The sequence below is a fragment of the Mastigoproctus giganteus genome, chromosome 1 (assembly GCF_048544385.1).
Source record: "Mastigoproctus giganteus isolate SK-2022 chromosome 1, ASM4854438v1, whole genome shotgun sequence".
In the NCBI taxonomy this organism is placed as follows: Eukaryota; Metazoa; Arthropoda; class Arachnida; order Uropygi; family Thelyphonidae; genus Mastigoproctus; species Mastigoproctus giganteus.
In genome coordinates this window covers 96,119,766-96,136,697 of record NC_143575.1, presented here as the reverse complement: position 1 = coordinate 96,136,697, position 16,932 = coordinate 96,119,766, and the positions used below count along the sequence as shown (strand labels likewise).

Here is a 16,932-nt window from a genome sequence, read left to right as displayed (position 1 = left end):
ACGTACTCAAACTAAAAACACAGGTGTCAATCGAGAGGGATAGAAGGTTGAGAAATATTGGTATAAGGGTCTTAGAGGGTAGCACAGTGGATACGATCGTTGTTCTTCCACGTTATGTCGATTGGTTCGAATCTCCCCTGGACAGTGGAACTTTTATGGGGTTCTTTAATAGTTTGCTAGGATTTTCCATCCCACAGACTGGCAAACTGATAACAGCTGCAGTTGCAAAGTCTCGTAGTGCTGGAAATTAAAATCTTCCTTAGTTGTCAGTCTCACTCTTTCTCTCTGTACACTTCTTAGTTCCAGATGTGTAATTGTTATGCTTGATTACTCAACCTAAAGTGTAACTGTTTTGGATTCATGATTTGCTTTAAACCAATACGCGGTGTCAACATTTCCAAACTTTATTATCTTTATTAGGACCATTTCTACAGCTAAGTGACAAAGAATACAACGATTGGTGACTTTCCCTTTTGTCAGCGCGGCTCTATGAGAGGAGCGCACTCAATGTATTTCTTCCAGAATTCCCCCTTCATGAACTTCCTCCTGTTCCGACAACTGCTTCCGCCTCCCAGCATGTGAATGAGAACGACGTCGTTACACGTGATTTTTCCGTCTTCGTCGCAGTCGAAACGGAACCGGGTTGTGTACTTCCGGATGGTTAGCTCAGAGCAATTCCTAAGGACAGCGCATGCTCGGAAACCTAGAAAGGAAAAAAAAATAAAAAGAATTACAAATATGCAACGTAATTCTTGATACAGCAGTTGAGACGTGATTTGAACCTCATTAATTCTCAAGTTCAGTGAATCCTTTCTTGTCTGGCCATTTAAGAATGATTAGTTAAATAAGATCTCTACTGCCCGCTCTCTGATTTGTAGCTTATAAGATGCACGTTTCCTGTGACGGTTACAGTTCCTGTTTCTCACTCATTAAAAAGAATTACCCTTAAGGTCCCATATTAACTGGTTATAACGCTCATTGGCTGTGTTATCAGTCAATCGTTTATCTTCTATCAGTACTTCAATTTCATTCGGTGAATGATCAACTAAATATCAGGTTGGTGAATTGAATTTAATTTTACTACGCAAAGGGTTATTGATGACATCATTCAGTGCTCCGAAGCCAAGGAACAAACGGTATTGGGATTAAGGTAAGATCTGAGGTGGATGAAGGGTGGCAGAAGGACTGGAGGCACAGGGTTGTTATTAATAATCACTTTGCAGAGTTGACCAGATATAAATGAGGTCCCTCATGGTTCGATGTTGGGACAACGCTTGACAGCGAAAACTAGGCACCTCTCGAGTGCCTAGTGCATAAGACACTTTGAAACTAGGCACCTCTCGAGTGCCTAGTGCATAAGACACTTTGAGGCGTGGGCGGGAGGAGGAAATAGAAAACTAACTGAGCCATTTTGTGAATAAAGCCCACACAACTTTTTCTCCAGGTGGAAGTCGACTCCAGGCATTTTCGACATGGCGTGGAAGAATAACGATCTTAACAACTGTGCTGACAGCGTTGGTGTACATTACTAAGTACTTCTATTAAGTTTTCTGGATGTATTACTTAACAATTTAATTTAAATGAAGTATACTATTTTCCACAGATTTTATTAAGCTTTGATGTTAAAAGTGTATGTAAATCACACACTTTGCGACATACGACTAAGAAATACTCTCTAAATCAACATTACTTGGGTGGCGCTAGTTACAGTATTTTAAGGATATAAAAAAGGGAGGGATTGGTTATTCATATTTAAAATTTTCTGTGTTTTGAGATCGGAGGAAGCAGTAGTTCTGTTTTATTTTAGGTGATTTGAAGATGGTATCGGAGTCAGCCGTTTTAATGTTAAAAAGGAACGCTGGAACTTCACATTCAAGAGGTAAGTTTATATGATACGAATAAATGGTGTAAATAACTTGCATGGGAGGTGAAGGGGATTAACTCCGCATGCAGTGTAAAGTATGAAACTTCTTTAGTCTGCGAACATCCAGAATGATTTTTTTTACTCTCTCTAGGAGAATTGAAAGTCCTTCCATGTGCTTTTTCGTTAGTGCATGTGCTAGCTTGATGCTCTAAAAATTAGAATTAATTAATTGATGCAATACTCTTTAGAGCTTACTGGCTTAAAGCAAAAACTATTCATAACTTTTAAGAAAATTTAAATAAATATAAAAGCCATCTTTAAGAAAAGTACAGAAAGGTTAAGTCGAACTTGTCTGATTTCTAAGTGATGATTAGGTGGTTAGCCAGTAAAATCTTTAATATAAATAGATACTGTAGATTTCGAGACAAATCTCTTCAACAGAAAATGGAACTTTTTATCTCTTTGTAATTAAAGATATTCAGTTTATATTAAAGATTATTTTATTGGCTAAACACAATCATAATTTATATCGTATGGATTCCAGTACAACAGGCCCATTTATCCTCAGTCTGACTTCATCGGAATCACCCCTACAAATTAAACTGAATTCCCCATATTGCAACGCACTACGTTGAAGTAGTCATCAATAAGTGTTCGTGAAACTTCTAATGAGTGGATATGAACCTTGGCGTACGTTAAATATAATGCATCCATTATTTTTGCTTTCCAAGTAAAATAGATGAAACCACATTTTAAGTAATGGAACTGTATGGTTCGTTGAATATTCCGTCCGAATAATCAGTTGTAATTTTTCGCCGTTGTATCCGAATGGAGTGAAGTCGGTACCACGTATTTGTGGTCTGTGCCAATTATGCTAAAATCGCTTTGAATTCCGAAGTGGGTTAAACTTTGAGTGGGGTGAACGGTTCGTAATGCATATTCTTTCCAGAATGCACGGATTCGAAAACGTACCCTCTCCAAAACTATTTATCATTGTCTTGTATGAAGGCTGTTCAATTTATGTAAGTATACTTAACTTGAACTACTCGACAGTTACCCCAATTAATAAATTAAAGAAATTCACACGGTAAATGAAGATAATCTTACCTTTTCGGATTCCCAGTTCTTTTCCTGGACGGCCTGCGTCCTGCCAGTAGGGCTTCGAAATATAAAATGGACCGCAGTATTCACTTCCGTCTGATCCTGATATGCAAGGCAATGTATCTGCGCAGCTCCCGTAAGCCTAATAATAAAGAATTATCAGATTCTTTTTGCAGTTTGGAAAATGCATTCATTTAAAAGTAGCAATACATCGATCTCATTGTGGAAGGAACTTAAAGTGACTTTGGTATTGCACTCCTCCAGTGGAGGAGAACGTTGCTTTTTTACAGCAGCGGCTTGCACTTTATTGCATTGAACAGTGCAATACCGAGACAACTCGTGAAGTGGCCCCACAAAGATCGAATGCGGTTGCTATGGATGGATAAATTGATTTGTGGAGGGAGGGCTAGTCCTATATTTCATTGGAGCGTTCAGCTACAAATTATTTTATTGGTGGGAACGGATCTGGTTTTCACATTGCAATATTGCCTCCGATGAGATGAGCATAAACTGCTCATTTAACTTAAACTAGTATCACTGCTGTAACTAAACATTTTTAACGATTGTTTGCTGTTTCCAGTGATTTCTCATAGCTTAGACTATGAACTCCAGTAGTGCCTGCTGGGCAAACTATTCCTTAGTGCAAAATACGAATTAGCAGACCTCAATTGTTGAGGTTCATTTGGTGAGCAGGTCTTTGTCCTATGCTTCTCGTCGAGGAAAGTATCATTGATTTCGAAGAAATTGATTTATGAAATTTTTGTATTTCTTCCGTTCAGGGAGAAACCAATTTAAGAAATTCACGATTTCTTGGAACCAAAGATCGGCAATAGGACTTAAGTTAGAAAGTACGGCTCCTGTTAATTGAAGAGGTCGTACCCGAGAATGTTTGGATGCAGTCACTTCCATTTTTAATACAGCCCTCGGTCGAAGAACAGCTAGTGTTAACGAGTGTATTCAGCCCAATTAGAGTATCAATCCAATGAGGTAGTATATTACACAATCTTCCAACTGAAATTACGGCAAACAGCTTCAGTTGTCTAAATGTTCCCTTCTTACTGAAAGAACAGACTAAGAATACCAACTACATCGTCCAGAGAATTCAAGTTTCTATTAAAATAGAAGACAAAGCAAGAATTAAAATATGCATAAGGTCAGGTGTGACGTTTTTACTAAGCTAAAACCCAAGTCCACAACTTATTTCTCCGCCGCACCAACTGTTTGTGTGACCATTGCATCATTAAGATGTTATCGTTAACCAACGTAATGAACTATCTGCTGAAAAGTGTTCACGTTCTGTACCCTTGTGGGCATCTAATTCTGATAAGTTTCAAATAACTGAGTTGTTGAACTAAACTTAAGTATGAAAACTAACTGTACTTCTGGGCTCTTGTATTGGGCCACATTAAAATGGAAAGCTGGTTTCGTTTGTTCCTGTTTCCGCCATGTTTATAATTTTAACGAAAATTAATAGGACCATAGTTTTCCTATAATTAGGTTAAAAATGGGTTATCATAACTATGGTGTTTACTTCGAAGACCCTAAAATCCGTTTTTACCTAAAACGATGAGCCAATTTATCAGCTCATGTAATTGAACTGAATTTATACATGGAATGGTTGAAGAGTATTTTGACAGGCTGTGATCTGGCTCAATTTTGAATACCATTAAATGGCTAATGTGGAAGGTAAAGCGCGAGTTTCGTGTTAGTCGTAACCCATTCCATCATTATTCCTGTTAATCTTTGACTGACTTCCCACCTACTCTGAAGTTTAGTTAATCAGTTTGCACAGATTACGATGGATTTGAAAGTATTTTCAGTGCAAATAACTACTTCCTGGCTGGCGGAAGTCTTTGACAGTTATTTTATGTAACTGGAAAGTTGCCAGGTGTTATGCAACTTACCGATATGGGGTTTCAGCAATTAGGAACAGCAGGAGTCGTATTACTGAGTTTATTGCAGATTTGATAGTAACTCTAATACTAATTCGATCTCATTAACAGTAGTTAATTTGAGATCAAAAATGGTTTTAGTAAAGGATAGCGAATGCCTATAAAGCGGTACTCACCTTGAATTAATCTGCGATGGCTTACTTAGGCAGCGTGGTTAATATTTAGGTTGAATAAAGTTAAAGGGGGGACGTAGGTAAGTGACTGAGTTAAAATAGGCACAGGGTAAGTGTTCACATCCAATCCTTGGTTGTCATTTTTATTATTATTAGACATCTAATGATAAACTCAGCTAACCAACACGCATAACTTATTTTTCTAATAAGTTACATATCTCCTTTTTACAAAAATGTCTCCCAGAATATCATCCCCAAATTCGTCCGCATTTTTTCCTAAAAATAATTGTAATAAATACCCGTACATCTATCATGATCATCCGTGAAGAACTCAAGAAGAAATTTAACAAAAAATAGCCTTTTAAATAACATACACCTGACAAAGGAGACACGATTATTATAATAGATAAAGATACCTACACCGAAAAATTAATTCTTCTTAGGAGACCCAAATACATACATAAATAACCATAACATCACAACTCAAACTCGACATAATTCTCAGGCAAAATAAGGAAGTCAGCCTTTTCACACTACAGCAAATCGGAATCCGTAATAACGTCCTCCCCCACATGTTTGGGATCATTAAGTTACACAAAACCGACCATCCTTTAAGACATTGTTTCATACAGCAAATCAGCTTTCGCTAATTTATCCTCCTTTCTGGTCAAAATTATAACCCCTCTTACTAAATTTTCCACATTCAAGATCAATAACCCCATCAAGCTTTTTAAAAAAATCAATATAATATCCGATACAGACATCTTAGCTTCCTATGACGTCACTTCTCTACATTGTTCACATCCCATGTACTTTACAAGTCTTAAGTTTTTAGAAACGGACGATACCTTAACAAAACGTACCTCCCTTTCCATAGACCGTATTCTTGAGCTCGCCACCCTTATATTAGAGGCAAGATATTTTAGATCTAACAATTTTTCAACAAATATTTCGCTTACCGATGGGCCTAGGCACTTTGGCCCCATTGTCCGAAATTTACCTAGCCGCCATTGAGCCAAATTCTACACCCCTTTCCCCCTGAACTAAAACTATACATGCGCTACGCAGACGACATTCTTGTAATAGGCAACAGATCCATCATTGATAACCTCTTCAATCCAATTTCTCGTTATCTGTATAACGGGCACAAAACTAAATACGAAAATTTTCAGGAAAAATACAAACACCGGTAAATACCTACATTTTGCTTCTCATCACCCCTAAGCACTAAAAAAGCAGTTTTTTATATAATCAAATGTACAATGCACTAAAGTACAGCTCTCACCAACCGACCTTTACAACGAAATTCAATATCTCACCGACAAATTTTCATCCAGAGGTTACCCCCATCAACTTATTTTCAACACAATCTCCATCGCTAAAAATAAAATTAAACTTAATAATCCACCCAAAGACAACAATAAAACAAACGCCCGCCTAGTCCTTTATCACAATGAACTCGTAGGACAGTTCCGCCTATTTAACGGAACTGATGTCCCTTGTTTTTTCCACCCACAACAAACTAGGATCCTTCTTCAGCGCTTATAAAGACACAAATATCCTACTTACGACCTCAATAATATACCTCATTAATTGTCAACCAAACTAACATATGTTAAATCGGAAGTACCACTACCAAATTTGGCTAATGAAAAACATCCAACACCCGTGCATACTATCATTTCCATAGTCATGTCTAACCAATCTGTCACAGAAATTACAATTCATGCCCAGACCCACAATCCCCCTCATTGACTCTGCCATTTCCATCATTAAACTAAAATCCAGCTACAGAATACTTCAATATGAAGCCCTAGCTATTGAATGGTACCGGCACCACTCAAACCTCAATTCTAAATCCCAAACTCCCCTTCAATCTTTCCCCAATTTGGAACCTCTCGCGATTAGTTTCCATGTCAAAAAAGCATCACGAGAGTATTTCTTAAATACTACGTGCGTTCACTCTCCACACATTGCACTGAAGACGTTTTAACCAACGAAAATCCCCGTAACGACTATCGGCTTCACCGTATTCACTTTAGTTTTCAATTATTCTTTTTTAATGACAACCAAGGATTGGATGTGTACACTTCTGTTTCCTTGTGCCCATTTTAACTGTCAACAGTTACTACGTCCCCCCCTTTAAGTTTATTCAACCTAAATATTAACCACGCTGCCTAAGTAAGCCATCGCAGATTAATTCAAGGTGAGTACCGCTTTATAAGCATTCGCTATCCTTTACTAGTCCATTAACACGGTACTTGAACATCTCTAAAACTTCTCATTGATTTTAGTTTTGTACTTTTTTGGAGCAAGCCAGTATCTGCTTCCTTTTCCAATCAAACTCGGTTCCCTTCATTTTAGAATCAGTTCTTTCCACTTGGTTTTTCTCATGGATGTTCAATTTTGAGGAATCGAAACCCACCAGTCTGCATCTAACTAGCCGAATTAAGGTATTAGACCCCTCTTCGTAGTAGAGCTACTGCAAAACTCCACTTTTCCCTGTTTGATTTCTCAGCCTTAATTCTTCTGAATAGTCTTCTCAAATAGGAGAAACTAGTCTCCTATCATAGATTAGTAGTCTTGTACATAGCTATTCGTATTTCTCTACTTGTACATTTTTCTGGATTTTAACATTAAACGTACGAGCTGTAGTATTAGAAACCTTGACTTTTTTGACGGGTTTTCATTGAATTATCCATAGCAAGCGGCAACTTTCACTAGGTGTAACTGGAATAATGGATATTGAAGGTAATGTTTTGGCCACTTTTTTGAAGGGTTAAAGCAATTACTCGTAATGGCAAGCTTAATTTAAAGTTTTCCTAAATTTTCTTGCTGTACTATCAGCATATGTTCTATAAACAATTTGCTCAATATATAAAGCTTTGACAGTTTAGCCTTGTATAGCTAAAATAGCGTTAGAGGCTACAGCTTTTCGCCTTAAACATGAACAAATGGTCTTCCACAGCCGACCGTGCTGTCATTGACCTTTGCAACAGCTTTTTTCTCATTATCTGAAATGGGAGTTTCGATTTCTACGAATTAAACCGGAACCTGCTTTCCGGCGAGTTCATACTAGCGGAACAAGCCGAACTCGAATAACAAGTGAAAGGGTTACAAGTAATGTTAACTGTTATATTGGCTAAAATCTGTTTTAATGTTCAGTTCACAAATACTAGCAGTATGGGGAAATAGTTAAGTAAATGTTAGTTTTTCTAGCAGCAATTGAAATTCAATATCAGATTGCCAACCTTCTTGAAGGTAGGCTTTTCGGTTATTTTTCATAAGTTAATTATGTCTAATGATGTCTTTATCAACCAGCATAAGTTAGCTATATGGACAAATAGTGATTGCCCAATGAACTTAAATCATACTTTCTACATAATTGTAGAACCTTTACTTTATGAAACCACAAACTCTAGAACTACTGGAACCTGTAGTACCGTGCATTGGCTGAAGGATCAGAAGATGAAACACGATACTTGTTGATATTAGACTCTACCGTTCTGTAGAGTCAAGTGTTGACATTAATCTACAATTCTGTAGATTAATTTCAGAAAATAAGTACGAAGGCTGTTCCAGAAAACGGTGAATGAGGACGAGTTGGTTCTGCGAGCTTGAATGTGAACAGTAAAAGGATGTTGATTGGTTGCGGCACGTCTTCGGACTGCTTTGGAAGCAAGAGTGGTAGTTAAAGGAAATTCAAAAAGTGCCCATAGTATCTATAGAAAAGGCAAGCGGCAGAAATACTGGAGTCTGTTAGAAAAGTCATTAATTAGCCTAATTGCCCGCCCTCTTTCGAATGGGATCTAGGAGCCTGAGGCTTAGGGCCATTCCCAGATATGGGAACAATATTCCATGGTAGGGCGGATTTGCGATTTGTACACAAATTGTTTGGAAGGAATAAGAAATGTTGGATCTGCGCTTTTTTATGCCGAGACGGCAATATTTGAAGTTTGCTTATGCCAATAAAGTCTGGTAATCCCCAACAGACATGATTGCTTAAAAATCAAGCGAGATATAAGACGGGGTTGAATTTTTTTAGAAATATTGAAATTCACTAAGTTATATTTACCCACTGGAGTTACCTGGAGATCAGCATTTAAACAATTGGTAGTGGATATTCGAGAAGCCGTTTATGCAAGTTCCGGTTTCTCAAACTGGAAGGAAGTTGAAGTTTTTTCATAAGTAAAACTGTGAATAAGATTTCCGGTTAGTGGAAGGGCATTAAATAAGAGGAAAAGTGGGAGAAAACCTTGGAACGCCAGCGTTAGTGGAGAAGGTAGACGGTCATCTGCCCTCACCCACAGTGCACGGTCAGAACTGAATACCGAATTGCAAAAAAGGTTGCAAACAATAAGATGGAAGCTTATTTAGAAGACCTATCAAAGGCTTAAAATGTAGTTCTACGTTTCTGCTTGAATTTAACGAAACTTTTCCATTGAATTCCGTCAGGAACGACACTAATGGAATCAATACTTTTCCATCTTTAATCAGATGGAAAGTTACTAGATAGTTTGAGTCGGCGGTTAATTGATTACACGGAGCATGTCTCAATAGGGTAGTAATTATCGCGGTGCCATTATCTTTAGTTGACTGGATTCTACAATTTTTTGTAGTTGTGTTGCATGACTGTACGAAACTTCTTTGCACTTTCACTGTTGATAATTTAATTGCTGTAGTTCATTTTTTCCTTAATTAGAATTTATCCTGAAAGATTTGCCATGGATGAAGTAAAAAACAAACTAAATTCATGTCTTGATGGAAAGCACTTAAAATAAAATACAATGTTCGTCTAGGGTAAATTACGTGTCTATTTGCACCGTACTTTTAAGATTCCTGAATAATTGATAATTACTGCCTGCCAGCATCCGTTAGATGCATCCTCTAGTAACCAATGCAAAAGCAGGGCATGATTAAGTAGCAAGTAACCTAATCCAGACGAAGTCTATAAAACAGTGCAGGCAGCTGACGAGTTCATAGAGCGGAAGTTCAACTTGTTTTGATCATTTAATAGTCCTGTAGGCTTGACTGCATCTCATTCTACATGCAGTAGCTATCTAACTACTGGAATGTAGTTTCTAATGAGCGGGTATTTTTACCACGCACTTAACTTAGTTGGGTCACTACTCTTATCGTACAGCGACGATTCTGATTAGGATTAGTTTATGCTGTTACTCTTTCTGTACGTCAAATTAATTAACCAATGAATTTAGAAAACTGACCTTACCTCACAAATGCAGTCTAAACAGGCTTGAGAAGCAGAGGGAATATCTTCAGACTCCGACACATGCTGACCTGTAAAAAGGAAGAAAATCCATATCAAACCTGATATTTTTAAATAGGCAATGACATTGATTTGTAGCCGATAGCCTTCGACTGCAAGCCAGAACAGCTTTTGCGATGTCGATTCAACTTGGTATCAGCAGTGGAAACTTTCCATGACACTTTGAAAAATTTGTGTGTGTGTATATATATACCTAACTTAAATAAAAACTTAAAGCACCAGCATTCAGTGACAAGATCGAAAAATCGAACTCCGAATACATGATTAGAAGTGCGTACTTATCCCAACAAGTGCCATATAGCTATTCTGAAGCCTTGCAAAGATCCGGTACTTGCAATTTAAGACATTCGAGCCTCCCTTCTAGAACACGTTACTGTTGTCATTACTATTCCGAACGTCTTTAGACTGAATTACTATTTCCTCCATGAATCTATGGCGATTCACTGGCCGGCGATATGGAATTAAAACCAGTCGACATATCGGATCTATCGAGCAGAATTTACTATGAAAGTTCATTGCTTTCAATGAATAACGAGATGTTTAAGTTCGCAGTAGCCAGCATTATCACCTGCTGAACTAATTTGGATAAAATTAGCGAATTGCATCTTGCATTAAAAAACAAATGTTAATTCGGAACATTTGCCTACGTGGATTCTGAATATTCTTTGAATGTAGACTTAAATATTTTTTACCAAATTAAAGACTATTATCGATAAATAAGATTGAGTAAATATTCAGAAACATGACTAAAACAGATAAGTCAAGTTTCGCTAGTATGTTTTTGGTACATGACTTGTTAGCTGTGACCTTAAACTTTGGTACCATTCCTTGAAGTTGCTCTAGAAAATGCAACGTTGATATCAGCCTGCTCATTTTAGCAGGTGTAGTGTAACTTCGAATGGAAACCCTGTAGTTAACAGGCTTTAATCTGTTCAGTGGATAGTTCGGCTACCCTCAATGTATTTAACTTATGTTCAATGACCAAAATTGAAGATGGATCAAAAAGTGATATCCAAGTAGGTGCTGCGGCAGTCTTTCCGTCATTCACCACTTCTGTCTCATTACCAATGGAATGCAGTATCTTCACTGCTGAGCTTTATGCTGTAAAATTGGCTCTGGATTATATTACTGAACTTCTAATTTCATCAGCCTTGATATACAGTGACTCACTCAGTGCAGTCTCTGCTATAAGTAGTAATACTAACATCTGGCCCTGTAAGAGTGTACTAGTCAAATACATTCTAAGTTACTTGCCTGTAAGAAATCCAGGAAAGTTGCTGGAGAGGCCTTCATCCTGCAGTGGATTGAAAATGGCTGAAGAAATCCAACCAAACTGACATTCTGCTGGATTCCAGGATATTGTGGAATATCTGGAAATGAAAGAGCAGATCTTGCAGCCAAACAACCAGATTATACTCTTTTGCAGACTTCAAACTCCATATATGGATTATAAACATTATCCGTAAAGATTGCTACAATAGCTGGTCACTAGTCTAGAGAGGTTATCCAGGAAATAAACTATACAAAATAAAACCCGAACCAAAGCTGTGGCTCTCCAGCTTCTGGGACAATAGACGAGGAGAAACCATTTTAGGAAGGCTAAGAATTGTGCATATCCACCTCACTCACCTGTATCTATTAACTATGACAACGTTCCCCAATGTACATCTTGTCACTCGCCATTTGTTAGTGGACTGTCCCCTTTTACAAAATATCCGGTTAAACACCTTTAAATCGATTGCTCATACAGTCATCAATAAATTTATTGCAAGATTCTTGGAGATGATCCTAATAAAACAGAATTATTTCCTTTCCTAAATCGCATAGGAATATATAATAAAATAGTTTTATATTCACCATTAGAAAGACAATATGGCCCTAGCAGCCTGTGTGTCGTTAAACTGAACAGACAATATTGAATATTCCGTTTTGGTAGCAGAGAAACTTTAACTCTGCCAAGTTAATCGGGAGAAGAATGTCGTGTGGTTTCCCAGGTAACTGAGGTTGCTCGTAAAGGCAAACGAGCCATAGCACGAGTCCGGTGTGTAGTTTAATTTAACGAATATGTGAATTACTGGGCCAAAATGTCCTTGTTCTATTTTAAAATACTTTTAAGAGTAAAGTTCAGTTTTAGAAGAGTGTACTGGTCATTAGTTGGACCATAGATAATTTGTTTACTTACCGTTTTCACATCCTTCCCATTTGGAGGCGAATCTACCATCTAGTTCACTTCATTTCTGTGCATGTTTTCAGAGCATCTTAAATCATTAAAATATTTAAGTGCTTCTAAATAGTACTTGGAAGTCAAAATTCCCCTGTACATAAAACTCAATTTTCAGTAATTGAAAATATCCTTGTGGGTTCTTTCACCCTTCCGGAGTTCCATCCAGTGCTTTCTAGAGTTTTTTTGCTTTTTCTAATAAACAAACAAGATCTTAAGCCTTGTATACAAACGTGTTGCTTACTATTTTGTCCAATGTGGTCTTTGTTGGTTTCACTCTGCTTATTCACCATCCTCTCCTCCCCGTATCGAAATCGCCCGGGGTTCGAAACAACGCGAGAAGTTATGGACTTTTTTCCCCTACGTGTCCAAGTTAATTGGTCTGAGGGAGGGTAGAAAAGTTTCCTAGATATTCGGGTTTTCATGTGAAACAAGCAGACTGGAAAACACACGCAACTTATGAACATATTACAAATTACAGCCTAAGTTTTTGAAATCACAGCGTCTGGCAATAGCATTAGCTAATATTTGAAATTAGCTATAACCATTTTTAATATGGAAACCGGACTACAGAGTACTTCAAGGTGTTATTGACAAATTAGTGCCAATTGTTTTCTCTACTGTGGAAGCGTTACTTATTCGAAGTAGTGCAATAACAGGCAACTCGTGAAGGTGTTCACAATGATTTGTAACAAATGTCATTTCACCTATTTCGGTGTTTTACTACGAAATGATGCTTTGCACTAAATTATTCATAATATACTCCTCGTTGTATGAGGATTTAATGTCTAAACGCTTGCTTTATTAAATTGAAATTAATATTAGCAACTAATTTTTTCATTAAGATATCCAGCACGAGATTATCACTGCATTACAGATGTTCCATTCTAGCGACTTATTTTATAGCATCTTGATTGAGTCCAATATTGCCTTGAACCATCAATTGTGAAGATGAGCAGACTCGACTGTATCTCATGAAGCTGTATTGGGTTTAAATCAGTGACTGGGATGGCCACATCACAATTTGCAATACGCCTCTCTTTAGTTGCTAGAAGGTCTGTGCACAGCATAGACCTATTTCGGGTCACTGGCTTGTTGAAATACTTTCTTCCACAAAGTCGGAAGTCCAGAAAATATAACACTTATGTTCAAAAATGTTTTTATCCTTATTTTAATTATTTCCATTCTGACTATCAACCACTCGAGAATAAACTTCAGATCATGATGGAACCACAGTGCTTGACTAGCCACTAAATGTGGCAACATTTCTGATTGTTTGAATCGGACTACTCTTGTATTTAAAAATTGGATTTCTGTCCACAGTAAGTTTTCCACTCTTCAATTGTCCACTGTTGGTGGCCCTTAGCCCTATCTAACATTAGATTTTTCCGGTTTTAATAAGCGTTTTTGGACCTCTACTCTAAGTTTTTTGTTTAAGACTGTTAGTGAACAGTTTTGGTTCCATTGAACTCGGCTTGGATTTCAGGTGCAGTAATTCATAAATTGCATTTAGAATTCAATTTTATGGCTTATCTTCGGTTACTCGTTACGTGCGGTCTTCCAGATCGTAGTTTGTCCTTTCAACTGCCTGCTCCTTGAATCGTCGAATGTAGTTTGAATTGCTTTAATGTACACCTAGTTTTTCGCCAGTACTTCTCATAATAACTTTATACAGAATTATGATTGCACTTTTTTAACACCAGTTCTATATTTCTTGCCATGTTTATGACGAAACAACTTGCCCCAAACGATTTCTGAACGAGTGTTCGATTTTAACGTTACTGCTCTTACTCCTCTATTGAGATTATTACAAAACTCAATCTACAATCTCCCATGATATAGGATCAATACTCCCACCTATTGGATTATAATCTACAATGTACCATCACATTCAAGTCTACCTCTTAAATATGCTTTTGATTTCTATACATAATAGGACCGACTTGTTCAATTTAAGATTTTCTATCTCCAACTTTGGAATCTAGTTTAATTTTTCTTAATTTTCAAACTTCTGGGTGGGAGTGGTTGACTTTTCTCATGTAACCCTAATAACTTTCTATCCAGTGGGTCGATTGAACATTTGTGCTACAATATGAACTGGTGTGAAGTCACTAACATAATGTGCCATTTGTTAAAGGATTTTTTTATATTTACCAGAAAAAATATAAGTAGAATTATCGATCTAAATTCTTTATCAAAGACATCGGTTCCTTTTTTCAAAGCTGTTCAAAGTTTTATAGATGAAGCTTTCACTTACTGGTATGGTATTCTAGTTCTGCAATAATGTTACATTGAGTGTGAAAATCGGATTCAATCCCAGTTCCGCATCACTAGAAAAATTATATACATCGTCTCTTCATCACTGGGCTACAAAGCGACTGATCTTCATTCCTGATAACACTTGATTAAGTCCCATCTTTTATTGCTTTAAGATGAACTAATGTTTACTTCTGTTAATTTCCGTGGCAAGAACCGAATTTATTCTCACAGCATCTTAAATAGAAGTTGTTCTGCATAGTTTCCTACAGCCTCGAATAAGTGTATTCGTTAACACTCATTTTATTCAAATATTAATTGCGATACGGTTCAAAAGGCATCACTGAAACTAATTTAGTGTAAAATGAACCAAAGATTTTGTAAATATGGTTCAAAACGGAATTTGGCCCTCCAACTACAATCTGCTGAATCCCTGTATTAGGCCAGGGTTAAAGTCATCTGTGTAGTAGTTATTTTCTCACTGCGGCTGAATTTGTCTAACGGGAGGGGTGTAGTTTCTTTCGTGGACTTAATTCCCAAAATTAATACAAAAATATCCTAGCCTTAGCCTGCTCTAAAACGGCAAATCCAGATTCTACTCGCTTATGGAAAATTTCAAATTTAAGTACTTTTTTTAAGGCAAGTTTTTTCCGTTGACTTTAACAAGAAATCATGGAATTTATAATTACCTGAATAAAGTCGGATGCCCACAATCGCAGTCACAGCCACAACGCATAGAATATACATTTCCGCCTCTGCAATGTGTTCGTCTGTTTATTTCATATCAGCGGACTGCAATGTCGAAACCCACTACGGAACAGTCGGCCTTGTTCCTTCCTTTTTGCCTTCCGGTCGAAACCGAAGTTGACGCAACAACCAAATTTGACCCTTCTGACCATTGGCAGCAGTTGCTTAGCAACTGCTAAAAGTTGAGTGAACTTCCTGGTGTTCATGACACGAGGCCCTTCTGCTCGTGGAACAAACGAAACAGCTAGTTTGAATTAATGGAATCGCATGACTGTTCCAGTCGACTGGCGTTTCTGTGATTGTGATTAGAACGCCAGGGGTGCAATAATACCAAAGGTCGCTGTAGAGCGTGTTTTGGTGTCGTGTTCATGATTCTGGGAGATTGCTACACTTGTTTTGTACGACAGTATTGTTAGTTTGTTTATTGTGTAAAACATTTCCTATTTGAACTTATTTCAGAATTGATATCATCCGGCCCACGATCTGGTCAATTACCCAAGTGCATGTAGTTTAAATTTCTAATTCACTGGAATTCTATAACACGGCTCGATCAATGCGGTAGTAGACTCGGGTTTGAGTTTTTCGTGGTTCGAATCTGTGGCCACTGTATACACTATTTTTAAACTAATAAGCCGATGATGGGGTTGAGTTAATTTTCTCAAGTCATCGTATATTAATTTAACCATTAATAAATGGTTAAATTTCTGCCACCGATCCTGGAAAAATAACTTTTCCTTACATATACGCAATTGTCACGTCTGTGTGGTAGAAAACTGGAAACTCAAGTTTATCCCTGAAACAGTTTTCAGATACCCACCATCTACTTCGGTTTTCGGTGAGGGAGAACTTTCTTCACTCCTTTTTCCTGAAATCATATATTTTCATTAAATTTTTAAAAAGTTAATGTTGATTGTGAAATAAAAATGCAACCATTTTAAATTGCTCTTGGGAACGTTGATATCCCCATTTCGAACTTTTAGTTGGTACTTGCATATTAGTGGATGATCTCTGCTTTTAAAGCCAATACTTTCCAAATTAAGGTAACGTAACATAGTATCAGTAAATTGGTATGTGTTGAAGAAAGGCTTAAATTTGACGAACTGATTTTAAGTGTTTTTTTAAGGAATACCCGCTAACTGATTTTTAGTACTTAGTTTCGATCGAATTTGATTTTCGTACAAAATCCATTCAATCTTAAATTGTACCAGACAGATCTAATCGATATCTGAGTGAAGAATATCGACTTTGTTTCGAAGATTTGCAAAAATAAGTCTGGTTATGGAAGAGTGACAGTTATTAAACTTTACTTTCAAATTAAAGTTCAAATGTAATTGCAAATTTTGTAATTTGCACTGCTTTTCCAAAATCAATTATAATTGCTCTTCGGTGGT

General features: G+C 37.1%; 1 protein-coding gene across 1 annotated transcript; it reads right to left on the bottom strand.

Moving 5' to 3' along the window:
• Positions 1-390: 390 nt before the first annotated feature.
• Positions 391-15,595, bottom strand: LOC150091021 (invertebrate-type lysozyme 6-like). Its single transcript, XM_090381234.1, has 4 exons — positions 15,484-15,595; positions 10,261-10,328; positions 2,972-3,107; positions 391-703 (listed from the first exon to the last, which is right to left on the bottom strand). The coding sequence occupies exons 1-4, from the start codon at positions 15,539-15,541 to the stop codon at positions 477-479; spliced, it is 489 nt and encodes a 162-aa protein (XP_090237360.1). The 5' UTR covers positions 15,542-15,595; the 3' UTR covers positions 391-476.
• Between the last annotated feature and the right edge of the window lie 1,337 nt (positions 15,596-16,932).